This window comes from Armigeres subalbatus, chromosome 2 (assembly GCF_024139115.2).
Source record: "Armigeres subalbatus isolate Guangzhou_Male chromosome 2, GZ_Asu_2, whole genome shotgun sequence".
In the NCBI taxonomy this organism is placed as follows: domain Eukaryota; kingdom Metazoa; phylum Arthropoda; class Insecta; order Diptera; family Culicidae; genus Armigeres; species Armigeres subalbatus.
In genome coordinates this window covers 335,515,414-335,539,462 of record NC_085140.1, presented here as the reverse complement: position 1 = coordinate 335,539,462, position 24,049 = coordinate 335,515,414, and the positions used below count along the sequence as shown (strand labels likewise).

Sequence of the window (24,049 nt, the reverse complement as noted above, 5' to 3'; positions counted from 1 at the left end):
AGAACTGTACCCAATTACACAAATTTCTTATTCTTAAAGGAAATGAAAAATTTATTGAATTTGTTTTTGAAAAAATAAGAATTATCGATTACTGGAAACATCGAAGACAGAACGGAATAATAATATTTCCAATTATAAATGCCAATTGGACTTCCATGCCCACCAGAAGTTCGCATCTTTTTAACCGATATTGCTACTCATTAGAATCTACAAATACATATTTACGCCCTACAGATGAGTCTGTAACTCTAAAACTTTTTTTGTCGAAGTTAAACCTTTTTTAAACGGAAAAATAATTGAATTCAAATATGTTACTTCATATTTGTGAACCATGTATATTTTTTGCTAAACTTCTCACATGAACTTCCTAGATTCCCTTCAACTGGTCTCGATCTGCTTTTTCACGCGGTGATTATGACGTTCCCATCGGGCTGTAAATATTTCATCCATTCCAACCCAACCGATAAACAATCGAGCCTGGTGCTGCATAATCCTCCCAACTAAATCTACATCAACAGTGCATCACCCGCACCCCACATAAGGCCAGCCAACCACCAACCCCAGTCAGGTGGATTTGGTTCCAAGTGGAACGAACGAACCAACGAGCCAGCGCCACTTGCCACGGAAGAACAAAACAAGGATTAACATGACAGATCTCGGTGCGGAAACCATTCCACAGGAAAGGACCCGCTCCCAACCCAGTCCTCGTCGCGTCCTTGTCCGTGAAATTTACACATTATCCGTTTTGCCGAAGCTGGTTAAATAATTCTGTGAACTACTGCCAGCCGCATTGTTGCTTACACTATTACTGCTACTATTGGAACTGCCACTGCTGCTGCTGCTTCCGTTACTGCTGGGATTATTATTTTGTATTTGTTGATTATCTAAATTATTAGCTTGCAAGGATAAACCGGCACCGCAGCCGTTCGGCAAGGGATCCAAAATGTTGGAGCTTCCGGGACCTTTCCCAGCGAACTGATGTGACGCCGTCGTCGTCGTTGTCTGCTGATGATGATGACCCAACGACGACGATGGCAACTGGCTCTGGGATTGATGGTGATGTTGTAGCTGCTGGTGCTGCTGCTGCTGGTGATATGGCGAATTATTAATCATATTTATGTTGTTGGCTGACGAGGCCACCGTGCTGGGAACCGAGGACCATGTTCCGTCGTACTTGGACTTGATGAACAATGGCTGCTCGGTTGAGCGTCCATTATCGCCGAAATTGAGTTTATTATCCTTATTGTAGCCTATTTTGTTGTATTTTGTCGTTCGCTTGATGGTGCCGAAGAGGGGCGTGTGCGGAACGCTTACACTGGCCCCGGGCGCCGGAAGTAGATTACTGCTGCTGTTTGCATTGAGATTACTTACACTGGAGCCGCCATATGGTGACCCGGGTAGGCCGTGTCCAACAGCCGACGCCACCGAAGTCTGACTATGGCCCAGGTTGTTCATCATGTCGGCCATCCGATTTTCGATGATGTTCATCTTTTGGCTCTTCATGCTGCCCCCGTAGGAACCGCCGGGTCGTTTCGGTTCCACCCCGGCCGCTCCGCCGCCAACCTGTTGGTGCAATTGTTGCTGATGGCGCAGTTGATGTTGATTTATGAAATTATTGTAATGGCCACTCGTTGGAGCCGAGTAGACATTTTTCCCGTCGAACTGGTTTTGGGCGAACATCGGTGCACCGGGTGCCACCGATGGTGCTGGGCCCAAACCGCCGGTGTGATTGCCAGTGGACCGACCAACCAGGGTGGTGGATGCGTACGCACCATAATTGTCGTAGGACGGCGATCCGCCGAGATCGTTCTTGAAGGATGAACAACCGGCCACCTCTGCGTAATCTGGCATGTTCAGCGGAGATAATCTGTGGGAAAATATGAAAAGAGGAGAAGAATTTAGTATAGACAAGTCTGACGATATAGTCAAGGATGCTATTCTAAGGATTTTTAAACACTTTTATTGCATTATCCGAATTTATGGAATATATGGAGCATTTGGGATTTGGCATGTTCACATTTTAATTTCTGGTTGTCCGCAACAGATTTTTACAATATTTTGAAGTACAATATGATTAACTACCATTTAGAAAGATTTAAAAAATGTGCATGTACCACTTTTACCGGCAATGACTTTAGGTTTCTGTTGCATCTTGTTCCCAGTAATAGTGATACATGTGAATTTTGTTCCAATAAACCTTAGATATTTCCCACTACCGGCACTTCACTCATAACATGTTAGTCTTCCATTTTGGTCGCTTGAAATTTATGGAAATACATTTTAAAATTGGGAGTTGTTTTTCCACTTACCCTAGTGGGATGGGGTAAGTGGAAAACCCATGTTACCTTGACCTTCAATGGTGATGAGTAGTTACATATAACTAAAATCAATACGATAATTGCTCTGAGTATCGTTTGTGGAATAATTTCATTACTTTAACGGAATAGATCCTCAAGGAATTCTCGTAATAGCTAGGGGATGGCTGGTTTTGCCTTCTCGAACACTAAGTGTACGTAAAATCTATATGTTCGCCCCAAAGATGAACTTTTTAAAGGAAAAATGGGACTTATAGGGTTATAAACTAATCAACTTAGTTTACCGAATTGAGATGATGTCTTTTTTTATCCTTCCTAAACAATGGAGGGGGAATCTGCTCAACAGACATCCTGGGTTGACCAGGAAGTGCGGGGTTAGGGATCACCGAGGGAGGCAGGACTACATCCCCGACCCGCTAAACCGTTTCCATAGGGGGGGCAGCAGGGACAGCAGGGACAGCATGGACCATGTCCAAGGGCTTGACGACCCCTCCCCAGCTGTCTGTGAGTCAGGGAGAACTGCCTAGGGCGTGGTGGGATTTAGCAGTGGGCTCTGCTAAAATCCCTGCCAAAAACCACAAGTGCCCGTAAGCGGACTCTATCAAAGCGACTGTGTGCCGCTTCAAAAGCACAAGCCCAGGGAGTGCCAATTGGCATGTGGAGTGTCCCTACTTCGGTAGGGTAGTGCGTGAGCTGCTTCGGCAGGGAGTGAGTGATCTGTTTGTGCTGAGGCAGGAGTGTCATAGCGCGTCACCGCTATTGTCACCTCGAAGCGCAGCAGAAGTCTGAGTATGGACTGCACATGCTGAGGTAGGAGTCGAGGTATCCCATCGACACCTCGAGGCATTGCAGTGGAGTGTTAGAGTGAGCACCCGAAAAAGGGTCACATGGAGCGAATGGTCTTTGGAGAAGCTGCTTCGGCGGCAGGGTAGCAGTGGGTTGTACCCACACACCTACAGTTGTGCACATGTGGTGCATGGGGAGTGTCCCTTCGGCAGGGTAGCGTGTGGTCTGCTTCGGCAGTGGTGTGATTGATCTGCTCGTGCTGAGGCAGGAGTGTCGTAGCGTAATATCTGTAGGCCCAGGCAGTTACCGCTATTGACACCTCGAGGCATGGCAGCGGAGCGCCCGGGAGAGCATCCAAGTAAGACTCAAATGGAGTGAATGGTGTGCGAGCACCCGAGTCAGGCTCGCGTGGAACGAGTGCCTGTGTAAGCGATAATGAGCGAGTACGCTTAGTACTGCCGTCCCCAGAAGTAGTACTGCGAGGTAGTTCCTGGGGAAACGATGGTGGAGCCAAGGGAGTTTAGTCGGTATTACCGGTATGGTCGAGTCCGACACTCCAGTACACTTCCGTGTGGTAGTTTGGCAACTACAATGCACGTGTACTGCATTGTAAAAAAAAAAAAAAAAACCGTTTCCATTGCCGCCAAGCCCATAGTCCCTTCGGTACAACCAGAAAGCAGGCTTGCCAAAAACTCCTCGCCGAGTAGAAAATGAGCAAGAGCAGGAGTTTTTTTGAGGAGCACAAATAAGCATCAAAACTCACAGCATTGTGCATCATTAAACCCGAGCTTGTGCGTCGCAAAACAAGAGCGAGTCTATCTGTTCATCTTTTTCTTTTGGTGCGTCACTCACTTACACTCACACTCAAAACAGCCTCCAAGATTTTTTCACATACAAAGCGTCGCTCCGGAGGCTCAATGAATGCTCTTTCGCCCGACGCCTCACTCACATGTGTTTTTATTTTGCTTTTCCTCGCTCTGTTTTTTTGTACCTCTGCTTTTTTACGCTTCCACTCAATTGTGAGGATGCGAAGGCAGCATTTTGCTGATGATGATTTTGTTTGACTCTAGCGAGGGTGAGGAGTTTTGTCAAGCCTGCCAGAAAGTAATGCTTCAAAGGGGGCAGTGCATAACGCAGCCTCGAGGTTAGCTGCGTGTCCTTGCAGCATCGAACATCGTGACTCGCTTTTTTAGAAGAACACCATGGTATCGTGCCAGCGCATTGCCGGCTTTCCAGGTTGCCTTACCACGCCCTATGTCCTCGGTGGGCAGGGTCGACTTCGCGCCTGCTTCCCTCTGCACGACTGGTATCAAGAATGATGATGCCGCGTGCACCCTAAATTGACCTTTCTGCGATAGGGCCTATTCGCCAGCACACAGAGGGACTTGCCGACGCGGTGCCTACGCCTGCCCCAGCCTTGACGAGGACCCCTTTCCGTCCTCGGGCTCGGAACCCGCCCGGTTGACCAACGCCGCGAAAGCGACGATACCATGTTGTTCTTCGCGCGGCCACTTGTTCGGTAAAAGGATCGAGTTCGACCACAGAGCATGACCACCGGTATGACCCATGAAGCCGACTCCGATCCCTTGGACCACCTCTTATTTGCGCCTGAACTAGCCATCCTTGAGTCCACGCGCCACCTTCTATGTAGCTCCGAGACTATTTGGGCGATAGCCGATAAAACGGCGTTCCAGCCAACTTCATCTTTACACATCCTCCGAACTAGGTTGTCCGGGGTAGTGTCCAGACCACATGTGTCAAGCATGTGGTCACACATTGCACGAAAACGTGAGCACACGAACAACACGTGTTCCGCCGTTTCCTCTAAACCTGCGCACACCAAACACTCGGGCGAGGCCGAGCAAGCCAGCTGCGTTACCTGTGTGATTTTGCAGCACGCTTAAACGCCGGGCACATCGAACCACCCATGGGGTGCTTGCTGTTCACAGCTTTGCTGGAACAAATCAAATAATTGGGAGGGTTCGTGCAGCATTGTGCCTTATGTCCATCCAATCCGCAGCTTCGGCAGATATTGCTTCTGTCAGGGCCTTTGCAGTCCCATTGCTTGTGCCCCGGTTCCAGGCACTTGAAGCAAACTTCGGATTGCTCGTATGCACAGGGCATACCGAACATCCCACCTTGACGCTCCCTAACTTGACTACCTTGGAGGCGTCCTCTGCAGATAGCCGAACCAATGCTACCTGCGTCCCTGCCGGACCTTTCCGTAACCGAACGGCTGCGGTGGGCGTCTCCACTTCACACTGTCGCCGCAGTGCCGTGACGAGCTCTTCGACTTCGGTGATCTCGTCCAGGTCTTTAACCCTTAGATTAACCTCCGTCGTGAGTGCCCTCACCTTGACCGTCTCGCCTAGGACTTCCTCCGCCAACAAGCGCCGAGTTCACCGAGCTTGACGTCACTCCTCATCGCCTTCAAGACGTTCGAGTACTTAGCCTCGTCCGCCGTGATGACTAGGGCATCGCCCCTGGAGCGATTGGCGCCTACCCTAGACTTCTTGCTACCCTCATTCGCCTGGGCCTGCTTTTCGGCCCTTGACGTCTTCGGTATCCTCTTGTTCTTGACCAGGGTCCAGGAGACGTCATCCCCCTCTGTTCCCCTGGTCTGGTGCGGCTGAGAACTTTCAGCCTGCCGTAACCCCTTACCACCGTCTTTCCTGAGTGGACGGACCTTTCCAGGTCCTTCCTCCCCCGGTTTTGGAGGTACCTGACCGGGGTTCAGCTTCCCAGCCCCACTACTCTTGTTCGGGGTAGTAACCCTCCGCGTTTTGGAGCGAGCTCATCCCTGGAGACTGTCTCCCCGTTTTTGTGTCTGCTCCGTTGGAACATTCACTCCCGACGTACCCGCAAATACTTGAGCCTCAATCTGGGTAGACTTTGGTACCACCGTCTTCGCTGGCACGCCTTCGGTTGATTCGACCTTGCCCGAGTCCGCGAATCCTGGGGCCTCAGTCTAGGTAGACCTCGACTCCACCGATTTCACGGGTTTACACTTGGCCGTCCTGACCGCCCTCTCCAGCTTGGCGTCCAGCATCGACTTTCGAAGTTTCTGCAAGCTCCTCTTGAGGTCCTTGCTGATATTATGCTTCGATGACGCAAAGTCGATAATGGCGTCCAGCTGTTCCGTCGCCACCTCGAAGGCCGAAAGCCCATCGCGTTTGCGGTTCATCGCCTCCACAAGCCATGGGCCGTCAATAACCCCTACCGGCGTTTTTCTAGCCGAGAGGAAGGTTGAGTGACCCACGCTGGCGCTGCGCACTGAGCTGCCGACTATTGCCTCTGGCCTCCTAGGCGGAGACCTGAACAACCCTGAAGGGGTTGTCGCCTACACTACTACCACTAATTGAAGAATTGACTTGGTTTTCCATTTTGGTCCCACGAGTTGCTCGGGAAAAGAGGTCCACCACGCCAGAGCCCAGCATGACGCGGTAAGGGACAATTACTGTGGAGGGTGCCCAGGTACCCCACAGGCTCCGTTAAAGGCCTAGCTCATTATTTCACCCCCTGGCCATGCATCCCCTCGGCACGGGTCGCTTGACGCCTTGGGATTAGGGGTTAGGGACGATGGTCCCGGTCTAACTCGCAGTGGCCATGGGGAGTGGTCGTCAAGCCCTTGGACAAAGTCCCTGCTGCCCCCGAATTGAGGTGATGTCTGTATGTGTGTATGTATATGTATGTGTGTGCGTAAAGCACCTATAAAATTATCAACTATTCTTAAGCACTTGTCCTTAACCAATTTGTTCGCAAAAAAATTGCATTCAACGGTGAAACTTGTTATGAATAAAAATTAATGTAAATTATAGAATATATTTACCTATCCGTTGCCATTTTTAACTTTCTTATAATTTTTTTTCATATTTAAAACATGTGAAAGGCATCAATACCGATAGGTGGATTAATCAAGCATTTTCTCATTTATATTAGTTCAATCACCACTGGAACCACAATGATAACAAAGAAGGAACATATTAAGATTCACAGCTATCGAAATAAACCCTGGAGGGAAGAAAAAAATTGCTTAATTAGAACATTATCCACTTACCCCGTAGTGTTTGGTACCTGGGGTAAGTGTAAAATCTTTGAATAATTTGCTTTCTTGGTACAAACCACTACCAATTGAATGGGATTAGTTCAATTGTATTATAATGGTCACCTGTGATATAAATTCACTTGAAAAAAGGACAATTGGTGCAAATAAGAATTGATTTTATGAATGCAAAAATCAACTTTTCGCAAAACCTAAAATTACAGTTCAAGCGTTAACCGTGTTAGTATATGTATTATACAAATTTCAACATAGTATTAGTTTGAGCATCAAAGCGTATTCTTGCATAATGTTATGATGTGGTAAAAACTGTAAAGTATGTTCAATTCCAATTCTTCGAGTCGATTTTTACACTTACCCCCTTTTTCCACTTCCCCCAGTGCACCTTATATCGAAATTGTTAGATTTTTATACAAAAAATGTAAGAGAAGCTTAGAAAGTTGTTAGGTTCTTATACAATATTTGTATAAGAATCTAGCAATTTCGCATATGCCCAGTTCTTATACAAGAATTCCCGGGAAATCATATTTCCCGGGATTCCCGATTCCCGGGATTTATTTATCAGTTTCCCGAATTTTCCGGGAAATGAACAACATACTAAAATATTTTGAAATAATTGTCTTATTTTTTAAAAATTTGATGATAACGGATTCTCTTTATTTATTTCACTTTTGAAGTTTACGAAGTTTAAGTTACAACTGAAAATGTTACAGAATCATACGGTGCATTCCAACACGTGTTGAAGAGAGGCGAGACAAAGAACCAGTTTTTATCTATCGTTTGTTTATTCAGTAGGTTCAAACGTCGGTAAGCGTTGTGAAGTCGAATTAAAAATTTAGTGTTTGTGCCTAAATTAAAAATTTAGGCAATAGCAGTGACCGCTTTGGCAAGTTTGTCCTATCATTGTAAAAGGTTTTTTAAGACCTTCAATCCTTTTTGATTCAATTCCCGAACAGACTCATATTCCGCAGACTCGTTTGTATTTTGAGATATTTCTGAAATATTTCATTTTATAATATTGGTGGGCTAACAGATCTTGATGGAAAAACAGATTTTATGTCTTTAGTATGCGATCATTACAACTGTTTTACAACAAATACTTGCAAAACTTTTGCAACTTGATGCGTTTTAGGTGCTGTTCGGCATTTCAAGCAAAGTTTGACTGAAAAAAATGTTATAGTCAGGATCATTAAAGTACGAGAATCAAGCACTCGCCTGACAGCTCTTTTTAATTTCGAATGGAAGAATTCTCATTTCAAATATTTCATCTGCTGCATCTGCAAACGTGTTCAAGTGGACGTACATGAATAAAAATGATTTATCCTTCAAAGTTGACCAGAAGATTCTATGCACTAAAATAAGTCGTCGAGTATAAGAATAGTTCATGTTAGGTATATTTTGGCTATAATAGAAGAGAAACTCTTGAAGCCGTCGTTGTCCAAAAACTGAAAAAAATGCGGATACAACCTGAAAAAGTTTTTTAAAAATATGGAGAAGTAGCACATAGTGGAGCTCATCGGGACACTTCAGATCTTACTCTTGATCCAGAGCAGATGCTGATACTTATGACATGACGAACGTTTTGTAGCAGGAGTAAACGCTTTTCGAACTGAACAAAATTTTTCTCAGGCTTTCAACAACTCTTTCATCATTTGAGGACATGTATATTTTCAAAACCATATTTTACGACAAAATTTAAACTACGATTTTATAAAAGACAGGAAACTACGATTTTTTTTTATTTCCCGGGATCCCGGGAAATCCCGGGAAATTATTGTTTCATTTCCCGTTTCCCGGGATGTTGATTCCCGGGAAAAATGGAGCCCTAGTATTATTCGAAGTTTTTGGGAATATGCGTCTCCAGTAAAATTTACTCAATGCGACATTTAACATTAGAGAAATTAGCTATTAGATGTCATAGATTTCGAGTGTTATTTAACCCTAGTCCGAAACTAAGAAAGTTGATAATCCATTGTTTAATGTCCGTCAGGATAGTCAGTTGCAATAGTCCGTTTTAATAAGCGAGTCATAGTGAAAGCGTCAGAAATAGATAGCCATCCTTGTTAGTTGCTGTAGTGTCGCGTCGCAGTAATTCCGTTAAGTGTTACAGTCCAGCTTCCAAGCTTATGAAATACAAATCAATGTCCATATGCCATGTGCCAAGTAACTGTGAAACTAGAAATAGACGCAAGCTGTTCTCTGTAAAATCGTGTACTAGTACCGCAATTGTTAATCAATTATCATTTGTTGAACTCCAGTGATACTCAAACACCGGTAATACATCAGAGACGCTCTTATATGCGTTAACTATTGTGAATAATGTTTTGGTCTTTTTCGCATACTTAGTATACGTAAAGGCTATATAAAAGAACCGGAGACCCAAAGTGTTATATGCGGCGATCGACTCTGTTCGATGAATTGAGGTAATACTTCTGTGTGTTACTGAATAATTCAGCGTCTTCTCGATAGAAACCTCAGCTCTGGTTTATTGCAGCCGCCATCTCTCCTAGAAACCAGTCCTAGTTTTAACTGATTCTGCCAGTGCCATCGCTGTGCTACTGCAAAACGACCACGCGAGACACCGATAGATCAAGGGCATTCTCACTCACGGGTGTCAGGGAACGTCACTGTGGACAGGCCGGTTCCTCGACATCGGATCCTCCGGTTGATGTTTAAGCTTGATCCAAGGTGGGGTTCCTCCCTGACTGTACTAACATCGTTTCCTCATTTTGACACCAACCAACCAAGTCAAATGTAGCAGCAGGAATACTAAAAACAATCGCTTTCAGAGGGAGCCACGTGATCTGCGATCTTTTTTTCCTTTGATTTACTGTGGTTGTCATCGCCTACCTGTCCTTCTGATCAGTTCATTGCGAAATTCCTCCACTTCCATGCGTTTTTTCCTGAAATCTGCCACTCTGTTTCTTTTTGGTTGGTATCATGGATCGAAGTTATACGCTAAGTTTAAGTTTTCTATTTGCCAGAGATGTCTTACGCAGTTGGCAAAAAATCTGCTTTTTTATTTTTCACAATTTTCAACAATTAAATAAAATTCATTCAGTGAGTGCAACTAATAGATGAATATTTGAGTTTTCGAAATGTCACTTCGATCTGTCAAAATAATACACGCCGGAGCCACGCGGGCGAGCGTTGATGTGCACACCTGCATGTATCGTGGTCGGGAAATTGGAATCGGGATTACCAGTTCCAACATCATCATCTCGGACAGCTTTCTAAACATGTGCAAGATCTTCATAGATATAATTAACAAGAAGTTGGGATCCGAACAAATTAGTACGGTATCTTCATAGATATAATTATCTATGGTATCTTCTCCGCCGAGGCCGTTACGGCTCTCATCGTATTCACGTACCTATTGAGTAAGCCGCTTTTCAGCCAGTGCCAGTGTCAGCGCTGCAAAGCAAGAAGTCTGAGTACCCGCCATAATACACGACGTTTGCCTGAATCCCAGGACACTGCGAATCCCTCAAAAAAAGTCTTAAAAAAATTTTGCGGCTACTCCACTGCCGATCTCCTTGCAGTTGTTGAACACCGAGGCCGACGCTTCGCGACGACTGTCCCTCCTGGCAACCACAATGATATGGATAAATAAAACTTTTCCGGGAAATTTGGGATCGCAGCTGGAGGGGCATGCACTACGCCACAGCTATGCAAAATTCTTGCCGATCCGGAACCAGCTTTCAATCAGGCCAACCTTACCAGCGCTACTACGCCCCTAATCGTTAGTTCAACTGTCTCCAACAGATGGAACTATTTGCTGTAATCATCATCTCAACAAACTTCAACAGTCTTCCAAACCTGCATCACAATTCCAATTCACCGGTGGACTTCATCCGCTCGCTTCCAATTCATCTCTGGGCTGCGTGTTTCAACTCAGGGTCTGTCAGTTTTATCAATGATGAAGAGATGAATTTTATTCACCACGTTTCCTATCACCCAAACCTTGTAGCTCTACACAATGAGATGTGTAAAATGGAAACTAGGAAGTGGGAAATGAGACGTCTCACTTCATACTCCTCATTTCTCATTTCTCACTGTGAAGTGAGTGGCGAACTGAGGAGTGAGAAATGAGAAGCCAGAAATGAGCATTGAGAAATGAGACGTTAGACTGCTTACTCTCATTTCTTACTTCTCAGTTTTTGTTCCTCACCTCACCACCTCACTTAACAGTGAGAAGTGAGATACCTCACTTGTAATTTCTCACTGTTCATTTTATAACTTCTTATTTTTCACTTATTTAATACTTTTAAATTATCATTTATCATTTAACAAATGACCAAATGACGAGTTCAGCCGTATATATTTTGTCCCAAAAACATTTTCGGCCAAACAGGGTCCTCATTGCGCATTTCCTTTCGACAGCTTTTTTGTATGACAGTTTGCATGGTTTGCTCATTTCGAGTCGAGGTGCACAATGGCACCCCAGTTTTCATAAACTTGCGGCTATAATTAAGTGCTTGAGAGAGGGCTTTTCAGTCTTGAAAAAATCAAAACACTGTTTTTAATCCAGAGTCTATTATATATAGAGTTGCGCAAAGATTGAAGCCAAATCTACCTATTGAGCTGTCAAACCATCTACCTATCGAGCAAAGTAAACAAATGCTTGTTGGTAAGGCGGAAGTATTGTTATCTACTAATGATTATCATGGCTGTGAGTGACTTGGTTATCGAATTAAAAACCTTTATAAGTGAACACTCCCGTGAAATCACATGAAGGGTTGAACAAAACTGCAAGTTGCCAACATAATAACAAGAACATCATTCAGAATCAATGTAAGAAGATCATCTGTGCGCAACTTTATAATCAGAAACTTTGATTTAATCTTGTCCGACGTTTCGGTCCATTCGGGCCCTTCATCAGGAACTCTGAGGAAGGTCCCAAACGGACTGAAACGTCGCACAAAGTTAAATAACAATGTTTTGATTTTGTCAAGACTGAAAAGTCATCTCTGAAGCAAAACGTTTTAAAACTGATGAGTGTTTCGGCCAAACGTTCAATTTGGCCAAATGGAACTCGACTATAGACCATTCCAATAATTATAAATACACTTTGTATATTGAATAATTTCATTTTTTTTTCAAGTGATCTACAGTTTCATGGTTGCAAATGGCCTAGAATTTTATTTACTTTCATATAACATCGAGTATTCGAGAATGTTTTGAATATTTGGCATGTTGTATATTTTTTTTCCTCCACTATGTTTTGAGAATTTTGCACAACATGTTTTTCAGCTATTACTTACAATTTTTCATAATTTTTTCTACCTTATCCATTCGATCTGTTTTTAGCTCTCATTTAAGAAGCATTATGGATTTTAAAAATTAAATAATTGCAATCGGACGAGAATTAGAAAAATTTCAAATTAATAGCCCCAAAAAACATAAAAAAATATCTCGAACTCCCGTTTTAACTAATGCACCAAGTTTTTTACTTTTTGGAGCAATGTTGTCTTTGTCATTAGTGTCCTACCCGTAATGCTGGGTAGATACCTCTTCGTGGTGTGTTACGGGGTAAGTTCTACCATGGTCACATTGCCAGCTACAGGCACATCCTGACCCCAGAGTTGGCATAGCGCACGCACGATCCACGCAGAGTACACATCTTCCAACAATTTGTGTGTAGAGCGCAGTTTCTCACTACTGCGAACAAAGCCAGCCACTCACCCCTAAGCTCCATGACGCTGCGCGAGAAAAGGTTTGTGTGAGCAACTAAACATTTTATGTGAGAGCTGCTGCGTTGCGAGCGGCTGCCTTCGGTTCTGCGTCGTATCCGATCGGCAGCAAATGATGGCTCAGTGCCGCAGCGCTGCGCGTACACTGCTGCGTGCACTTTTCTGTGCTCTCGCAGTGTTAAACAAAATGCTAATGAATCGGCGTGCTAAGTGCAGTATATGAGCGTCGATCAATAAGTTGGTTTGCTTGTTTGGTGTCTTTGCCAATGGATTATTTTCGTGAAGATGAAAGTCCCACATATGCGGGTGCAGAAAATATGATTATTATTTTTATTTTTCATATGCACAACATATTGAAAGTTGGGGTGGTTTATGAAATGGCTTTATATTTTAATGCAGGTAAACGACATTTGCATTTTTTGTATTTTCGTTGAATAAATACCTACTTGTTGGTTAAATCGTATTTCAAGACAAGTCTTTCATCGTTTTTTCAAGGTTTAACAAAAATGTTTCTGACTTCAGTTCGTTCGTCGGTTTTGGAATTATCATTAGCCTGCTTGTAAGTATAATAAGATTACTATTTATAAAAGTTTTATTTGCTATCTGTAACAAGTTTTCGAACTTTCAGGGAAATGCATAACAAACTATCAGCGCTGTCGCCGAGGTTGTGGCTTAGCGCTAGCGCTTCTTGTGAATCGGAAACAGCGAAAATATGAGTGAAACAAGTTTGCGGCAATTATTCTTGTACAAAATTATTCGAAATAAACGACATACTGAGGTTTGCTTTATATTTACAGATCCATCCGCATTTCCATACCGAGTAATCGGTAATTTTTACAGATCTGCTCGGTAATTTTTGACAACTCTTAATCGTGAATACATGAGAGAGACACAATCGCCGCTTTGTAGATGGTTAGGGTTTTTATTAATTAGTCCCCCTTGTTACATTGAGGGCGCTCAATGTTCAGGGCGACTGGAAGCGAATGGCCCAAGATCGAATCCAGTGGAGAAGGATACTCCATTCGACGTAGGTTCATTGAAGAGCTGTAGCCCATCGAGTATCCCTCTTGTTACACGTTTCAGAAGGAGTATTCTAACTACTTAAATGATCAAAATCGTTTAGGCTGCTTGAGACAGCTAATTGAAATTATTTGTTTGCAATTCCAGATCATAATACTTGATTTTACAGTTCATGCATGAGTTATAAAACGGCCTACATTTTTACCTTTAATGAATATTATGGAACTCAAATGGGTTGCATAAAATCCATTTTAGCACTCATTTTTGTGCTATAATGGAAAACCAACATTAGAACAGTAGATGCATGACCACATTTTGTTCAATTAGCTTGAGTGAGTGTTCAAATAGTGTATTTTTTGTGTCACGTAATAAATGAAATAGTAAGATAGACACGACATCAAAATTCTGCAAAGGAATGTTTATCCACAGACAAACAGACATAACACATCGAACGTTCACTCATCAAACACATCGTCGTTGAAAGACTAACGACATCTGTTGATTTCAGCTAGTTTGGAAAATCACGAACCAGATGGCGGTAGTGAACAAACGTCAAACTCGAGCAAATCCGATGCACACGCCTCGAGTGATCGATTGGCCAACTAATGATTCTTTGAATCGACCAGTAAATCAGTGAACGATGGATATTTGACGTGTGTTATGTCTGTTTGTCTGTGGTTTATCTATCGCTTCATGGTTTGTAGAGCATGCAATGTGGTACGATAACATGGAGTCTGTTTATTTTCTGCAGTAAATTTTTTTTTTGCAAGAATGACCATGTGAAGTCAATCAGGCTGATACGTTTTGGTATAGATTTATCATGTTAAGACCCATTTTTCACCATTGCAAAAATAGCGTGTGCAACTCGTTACAACACATGATTTTTTCAAGCACTCGTAGTATTCATATATAAACGTAGGGTATCCAATCATGGTTTGAACCAAATGGCAGGGATGAGATGAGCCGTCTGAACAAAGTTCATTTATTTCATTATAAAGACATGTTACAACTGCGTCACAACTCTAGTTTATATGGAAGCTTAGTTCATTATCTTTCTAAAAACATCCTAGGTCACCTATTTAAGCTGAGTTTCATTGAAAAAAGTTAATACAGTGTTGACCCGATTTTGTCTACCCCCGATTTTGTCTCGTTTTCGACCCGATTTTATTACGTTTTCGACCCGATTTGTCACTTCTGACACTTCTTTTGACAAAATCGGGATATTACTGTAATTACATAACTTTGGTTCGTACCATGGTTTGAACTACACCGTTCATGGTTTGAACTAAATTCGTACCATGGTACTGGCAGCAACTCCTAAATACAATACTAATTACATGCATGAAACGCTATAGAAAAGCAAATTTGTTTTACTATCCATTTTCTCGCATTAGATTAGTAACTCGAAACGTGTAAAAATCGTCTAAATTATCAATATGAAAATTTCGATTATTTCATTTTGGAAATATAAACAAATGCTCCAGCTAGGCGCATGCAGTACTCCTAGCGGACAGCAGTAGAACATGGCTGCATTTACAAGTTCAAACCACGATCAGTTTTTACCTTGTATAAATGATGCTATTTTAACTACTTAAAACTAAACGTTAACACCAACCATAAAAATACTTACTTAAAACTGTTTCTCATTTGTACGATGATGTCAATCGATTACAAATAAAAATGACTTTATTTTGATATATTGATCTCACTCCTGTGTCATGAAATGCGTCTTGTTAAATTGTGCGTGAAATGCGTCTATGAGCCTTTTGAAATTGTGCCACTGGTGGGGGGATATAAGCGCAAATTCAGGACGTTTCCAAATCGCTCAATTTTCGCTAGTTCAAACCATAATTGGATACCCTACAACTCGTGCTGAAAAATTAATCCTTCTTCAACTAGTTGCACAACCTACTATTTTACGATAACATTCTCTCGAGAATTGAAAAAAATGATAAAACAAATAAACTTGTCATCATATCGAAAAATCTGTTAAAGAATTAATGCGATACTTGGTTATTTTAACCCTCTCGCGCATGTAGGGGTTTGTTAATTTTTCTATGTAACCTGTTACACTTCTCACAACCTCCCCTATTCACCAACGGCCTGACAATTATATTACTGAAGGCCACTACGCATTCGGATTTTGGAAGTACAATCGTGGCTAATAACAATATTGTTCAATCAAAGTTAATTGCCTATTTCCGGGGATTAAACCACCCGACTTGGACATTAATTTACAATGTTGTGAAAACTCATATGTGAATATGTACATTATGTGGAAGATATTGATTTGGAAAATGTATTGGAGGTAACCACTTTCCCTTCGATGGGACTCGAACCCATGACCCTACAATAATGTTATTCACACGCATGCTAAGTTTAAAAAAAAAGTTCACAGAATCAGGCAATGTCTGCTTGAATGTACTTGGATTAATGTCACCCCCTGTGAGGGGTGAGAATGGGCCAATTTTAAACAACATATAGCTTTGAAGAATTTCCCTCATTTATTATTTTTTCCCCATACAGTGGTAAATACATTGTTGAAGCTTGTATCAAACTAATTAAAACTTGATTCCAATGGTAACTACTAGAGTTGTGTAACATTTATTTGGAGCATACCACTTTTTGGCCCAATGACACCCCCGTTGGCGGTATTGTCTTATTAGCTCAAAATATCATGCGGTATTGAGCTTAATCTGGAATTTAAAAACGCAATAATAAAGTATAAAAAAAAAATCAAAAATCACGCAACGATTACTTGATTCTTTTGGGAATTATTATTCCCTAACGGAACCGCAAATCAACTAAATTCTGGGTTCCTTTCATTTGAATCTGCCTTTATAGTGGAAAAAGCCAAATTTAAGTAAAATGCACCAAATCGGAGAACCAACTTTGCCTTTATTCCATTTAAAAGTTTTAACACACCACAAGGTTTTATCAATTCAAATTTATATTAATTTACTTTCGACATGAGCTACCTCTAAGAGTTCGTTCACAAATTACGTAAGGCTAAATATAGTAATTTTTTACCAGCCCTTCCCCTTCGTAACACTTTTTATGTAGGTGGATTCATTTTTTTTATTCCCCGTTACGTAATTTGTGAACAGCTTCTAATGTGTAAAGTCTTCTAACCGATGCGACAGTCGCGACGCGATTCTAGCGCTTGGCGACAGTGATTCTGTCGCCGTTGATATAGCAGCGTAAATAGAACATTGCCTGCAGTGACCCAACGATAGAATCGCGGCGACTAGTTGTCGCCGTCGCGGCGATAAAATCACTCATGTCTGGGGGAGCCTTAACACCAAATCCACCGTTTTGTAGCTTATTTGACTTCCATACATTTCATTATCGCAGTGACTTCATTAGATCTTCCGTCTTCTGCAATGAAGGAACTCCACTCTTTATCTCAAACATATAGCTAAGCGCAGTGTGATCTGCGTACGCAGCTCTGCGCACACAGCGCTGCGCGCTTAACTGTGCTCTTATTTTATTTTATCTGCTGTGCGTGGATTTTTGGCTCCTTCTCACTTTTGCTTTCGCACACATTCGATGCGAGCTGTGTGGAATAGCCGGGATCGTGCGTATCGTTTGAGTGGAGAAACATAACAGCGCGCACTCCCTCTCTCACTGAAAGTAAATGTGTGCTGTGCGCGAAATCTCTTGCTCTTGATACGCACTGGGGAGTATGCCATCTCTGCCTGACCCAACGAATACCTTCCCAATATCCAACTCCGTGGTACTTATTCCTTCTCTCTCTAGTAACGGTACAGATAAGCGTGGCCAGGAATAGTAATTCTAATGCTTTTGTCATTTTTGTCATAGATTGAAATTAAGGACTACACCCACCTTGATTTCTGATAGCAATCTGGACAGAGATTTCAAAGGAAACATGAGTATCACTAGTTTCAAGTCCACGAAATATACCGTAGCAATGCCATGGTTTCGTATTTTCATATATGCATATTATATTTATTTTCCATATTTCATTATACTTATGTATCATATATCATTATATTTATTTATCATATTTTTACATTTTAATTTTAAAATTTCCATATTTTTATAATTTCTTATTTTTACATTTTAATATTTTTTTTATTTACGCATTTTATACTGTCCTAATTTTACATTTTCATATTTAATATTTAATGTTTTAATATTTTTGAACTATTACATTTCATATTTTTGTTATTACATTTTCATATTATAATATTTTTATATTGTCTTATTTTTCATATTTTTATATTTTGCCTATTTTTATACTTATATCACATTATATGACGGTTTTATATGTTTATATTTTCATGCTTTCACATTTTTATACCTGCATTTGTTCATATTTTTATACTTTTATATTTTTAAATTTCAAATTCCATATTTAAATCCTTTGTATTTTCATATATTTGTGTTTTCTTTCTTCATGCTATCATATTTTTATATTGTTATAATTTCTAATATGTTATTTTTTGTTTTTCTTCTATATTTATACTTTCATGTTGTTATTATATTTCTATATTTTCATGTTTCCGTTTTCATATTTTGGTATTTTTATATTTTTATTATTTAATTTTTTATACTTTCATATTTCTATGTTATATATTTTTGTGTTTTAATATTTTTATATTATCTTTTTTTCAGATCTTCATATTGCCATATTTTCAAAATTTTATACTTTAACATCAATTACAAGTTACAAAAATATGAGTGCATAGAAGCGTGGAAGCGTGCGATTGTGGAAATATTGAAAATTTTTAAATATAAAATTTTCAATATTTTCATATTCTCATGTTTCTATGCTTTTGTGTACTCATATTTTTGTATCTTCATTTTTTTATTTCATGTTCTCTTTTATTTTCATATAGCAATTTTTATTCTTATTATTTTTATTACATTATATTTTTATGTTTCTTATTTTTTTATTATAAAATTTTTATAATTACATGATTTTTTTTTATATTATAGTATTATGTACCTTCATATTTTCATGATTTAACATTTTCATAGTGCACTACAAAACATCCCAGGAATGAAAGCTTCACAACCTGCCATGTAACCTTTATGCAGACGTCGTTCTGTCACATGACCTGCTATCTGATACTCATAACATTCTAAATAATAATTAAATTCTTTACAATTTCCAGCTTCTTCTACAAGAGAGTTAACTTTGGCTCCTAGTTGATGTTATATTCTACAAATATATATAAAATTTGATATAATTTCTTATTATAATGTTATTCATTTCACTACATATTTATATACAACTACAAAAATAAGAACTTAAAAAGAACGCGGTACGTATGGTACGGCATGTCCACGCATCCTTCAACCCCTGTAGATTCGTGATATGTATCATGTTGAAGTGAATACTTGAACACGATACATCTCTAAGAATCATCTCTGCGGCAAACACAACGCAGTGGGCCTGGCCGCTTTGAAGCTCATGTCATACCTCTGGTATGCTGTGAGCCTCAATATTGACAAGAAAAATTATTGGGCGTCATCTAACTCAATGATTTTCCAGGATGCTTTCTTTGTACTGGCTGCGTTTGTGTTCGATTTGATTAGATTAGATGTTGTCTTTGTCATTTGTGTCCGAATCAAATCCCAAGAAAATCGTCTGATTCTGAAGTCATATCCGAACAAATGATGATTATTCCAATTTCGAAATTTTTTGAGGATTTTCGGAATTTTCAGGTCATTTAAATTATTTTTCAACCAGATCTCGTCGATAATGCGACAGACATTTTTATGCGTCTGTATTGAAAATTATATTAATCTAACAGTTATACGTTCTTTTCTAGGTAGTTTACCAAAAAACACGTTCCAAAAATAACCCATTATGTGCAAATAAAAATTTTTTAGCAAAAATTAAAGCTTCATATTTTCCTAACGTTGAGCAAAAAATCGGAATAATATATCACGTGGAAGAGTGGGATGATATCTATTAGAGGAGTCGACAATTTCATGAAATATCAAACGACATTCCAATTGCCAATTGTTTCTTAGTGTATTTATAATTATCGAACGGTCTATAGGGTAAAAGACCCAATAGTGGAGGAACTAAGCACGTTACACCACTATTTATTGGTTCACACCAAGCCTATACTTCATTTCACTTACCTCAAGGGTGCACATGTAACTTTATCAATTATATTTGATCCGAAAGGGGTCCTAATTGCAGTAGCATCCATCATTGTTACCTAAAATGGTACCTCCAATTATTGGTGCAGTGTTCCAATAGTTGCGGTATTTTTTAATTCATGTTCCTATAGTTGCGAATCCCATTGTTTTCATATGGGACTCGCAACTATAGGAACACTACCGCAACTATTGGTGCAAAGCAGAGAAAAGGAAAAGGTATTTTAGTGATACTTTACCAATTTTGATGCAATTCTCAACCTGTTTTCCTGTATTTCGTGTAATGACAGGTCAACAAATTGATAGACTATATGGGTTGCTGCGTTAAATACGTAGATTGTGTAAAAACAACACTACCGCAACTATAGGAACACCCACGACTATCGGAACTTTTACCCTAGATGATTTTCGGTCTGACTAATTCGGCTAAATGGCTTTCAAACGAATGAGTTTCGGCCAACCAACCCTTCCTTTTACGCTGGAAGTCCGTCAACAAGAGATGCGCAGGAGGAAGCCTCCTTGGTTTATCCAGGGTTGTAAGTTCCCCCAGTCACCAAGCTAGGCGCCAGTTATGAATTTTGATAGCCCAGTTCGCTGAGTGTAGGTCAGCTCGGGAGGGTTTCCTCGCCTAATTTCATTACGCTTCGCATACATCATTCCGTTTTCTAGCTGAAGGCCTAATCTTCTATATTATTTTATTTTATTTATATATTTAAAACTAAGTTGGCATTTGTACGACCGCGCTTCGCTCAAGAATAGACAGCCCAATTTTTGCTAATTTATATTTATTATCTTCTTCTTTTTAAGAGGAAAAATGTTATGATGAAATTGGAATGCTTTGAAAATCAAAACCCAATCTTTTCGATGAAATGATTTTTCGTACAATTTGCATGGAATTTCAAAATTTTGATCATCTATATATATTTAAAAAAAAATATGTAAAAACAAAAATGAGAGATCATTCTGAAGAACCGATTTGTTTTCTAGATAAATTGTGGACGCATGCAATTGTATCAGAAAATAATTGATCAATTTTTGGCGAGACAAAGTTCGCCGGGTCAGCTAGTTATCCTATAAAACAGATTTGAAGAGAATTCGGTTTCAGAACATACAACACGTTCTGAGACAATTAATTTGTAGACAACGTTCGGGAATTCTGTTATTGCTCCTACCTTCCATTAAAACTGACTTTCTGATTAGCGATATTACGGAAATCCTCCGCTTTGACTTGGCCGGTTTTTTTTCTTTGTGATGTCTGTTGACAGACGGCTGGGACCAATCATGGTCCATCTCGCCATGACTTGGCCGGTTTTATGGATTGATGCCATATGTTAAGCTTGGATGTCCTATTCTGGTTGCAGCGTCTTTTTCATCGTTCAGATTTCCGGATCATCCTGTAAATTCCCCTGTTGGCCAAACACCGTTAATCAACTGGGATTCTTCATCGAGGGAGGCTATTACCTCTGCTGTTATTGAATTCTAACTAATTTTTAATGTTTTAAAGTGTTTAGCTCTAAGCATTGATTGTTGACTTATTCTGAATTATTCTTCAATTTAGCTTGCGAAAGGTCCTCATGTAGGTCCAGGGAATCAATATTCGGGCAACGCCTAACAATATACTCTTTGTCATCAACAGGGTTTGTTACTGACAAACGCACCTAGCGACAAACCTTTATCCGAACCCGATCACAATATGACAAGAATCATTTGCCTCGCATGCTCTTAAATTTCCGAGAATACGATGCTAATTTTGTAATCATTGTTCGATTCTCAAATATTTCCATAAAAGCAGAAACTATGATAGCATAAAACTGAAATTTACTGTAGAAATAATGCAAAATAACGGGTTGAAAAGTTAGCAACAAGATTGTCTTCTTTTTTGTTGCTGACAAAAATTTTCGGATCTTTGTCATTATTAGGTATCTCCGACAAAAACAAAGCTTTGTCGTTGGTTCGCTTTGTCGCTTGTTTCGCACGCGCATTCCATAAAAATTGATTCCCTGTGTAGGCCATGCTTCAGCCCCTCCCCTCGCCAAGTGCTTCCTCAGCACTGGAGAAATTTACAGCAAGAATTAAAAAAAGAAGCACCCCCGCTAAAACTTTTTTACAAAAGCAAGCGTTATGTACATCACAATTTTATTATGAGGAGCTCAAATTTGCCTTAGATATTGATATGCATTATTCAGGATTTATTTTTCGACGCCAAACTTGAAACTGCTACAGTGCAGCTCGGAAAAAGAACCTTCTATGGTTTTATTGATTAGGGTAAATCGCCAAATGTTGAACGGCTAATTTCTTCGCCTATTGTTGAATGCACGTGCATTTCTTATGGGAGTTCAACAATAGGCGACAAAATTAGCCGTTCAACATTTGGCGGTTTCCTACTTAGTCTGGATCATAGTAAAACTATTGGTTGACGTTGTCTTCTGAAGATGCCGCTGCTTCAACTACTTCAACACTTAAACTCGCATGTTTTCAAATCTAGTTGTAAAAATTGAGTGATAAAATGTAATTGGCAATTTCGTGGACCATTCCTACCATTCGTCCTACACATCTGAAGCTATTTTCCCTCTTGGTAGCACACTCATTTTCCTTCGGGCAAATCCTACCAGAGCCATTAAACTGAAAAGGGTTCACCACTTGGGGAATAAAATAAAGCGGCACTCCAGACAAAAGTGTTAATTTCGTATGAGCAGAGTGGCAATTAATTTTTATGTTAAACATTTAGTGTCGGAACCGGGACTGGTGCCATACCCAAAGAAGCTCCTTCGCCACCGACGACGACGGCAATCGTGAAGAGACAGAGGCTGGTGGTTGCTAGTTGAATTAGCGAAGCAATGCGTGTCCTCGGAGGTCACCGGAGGATGCCTTGGTTCTCCGTTGAGCTTGTCAAGATTGTTGCAGGACAGGCTGCAGCTTTCAGGGGAACGCTAATTGCGCCTTAGGAGTACAATCCAATGGAGAACATCCCCCTCAGAAAGCAAACATATCAAATGTGTTTCCATATTGTCCAACTATTCAGTCTTCGAAGTCACGTGCGGCTTCGTGACAGAGCTAGGGAAAAGCACGCCTCTTCACGCTTCGACCGTTGGTTGCTGTTGTCATCGTTGAGCTACTAGCAACTCAAAGGCCAAAGAGGGCGCCTATTCTCCTAATGAGATAGTAGCTGTAATGTTGCCATCAACTATCATCAGCATGGCAGCGACCAACGCACAGGTCAGCACCAACAGGAGAAAACCAACACACCGGAGAGGTCAAATGGACAGGGGCGGCTCGGCTGGAGCGGTTGCACTGATTGCATCGCAGTTTTCCCGACATATAAAACGTTGAATGGTTGGGGTCTTGTACGTGGCTGGGTCACGTATCACTTGTTATGGCTGTACAAGAGTGTGTTTTCGGTGTTGGCCTTTGATGCTAGTTTTATTAGGTAATTTTGAGCATTGCTCCTGTGTTCATGAGTAGTAGATTGGTGTTTACATATGGTGCTAATTCACACTTACGTGACGTGACTCATTATAGGACTTGATGTTTTATTGAAGAGCATTCATCGATTAAAGCCATGTGTTGATTTTGTTCAGGTTTGATAAAGTAATTTTCTCGCATCTATATAATTATGACAATCCGACCTTTGAAAAATTGTGTTCTATATTGATAATATTTAAATTTCTTCTTTTTCTTCTTCAATGTCTCTACATTCCAACTGGAACTTGGACAGCTTTTCAACTTAGTATTCTATTAATATTTCCTCAGTTATGAATCGTAAACTTTTCTATATCCGCCATTGCAAGAGTATGTATCTTATGTGTTAAGTATAATGGATACACTATGCCCAGAGTATCAAGAAAGTCTCTAACCCGAAAACATCCTAGACCGGACCGAAAATCGAACTCGCCATCTTCTTTACTCATAAGGCTACTAGAGTCCCCAAATTTATATACTAGTATTTATGTTTAGGACTTATATGTCTATCGAAGAATCTTGAGCTGCGAAGCCTGCGGCTCAATAGTCGGCTGAATGAAAACATGATCAAACACCTC

The 24,049-nt window shown here is 40.6% G+C and overlaps 1 protein-coding gene across 1 annotated transcript in view; it reads right to left on the bottom strand.

The window, feature by feature from the left end:
• Window positions 1-233: 233 nt before the first annotated feature.
• LOC134216969 (protein sax-3-like) overlaps window positions 234-24,049 on the bottom strand; it is a 144,437-nt gene continuing 120,621 nt past the window's right edge. The window contains exon 11 of the mRNA XM_062695724.1: window positions 234-1,867. Coding sequence (XP_062551708.1) covers window positions 730-1,867 — 1,138 coding nt within the window. The 3' untranslated portion in view covers window positions 234-729. The remainder of the gene's footprint in view (window positions 1,868-24,049) is intronic.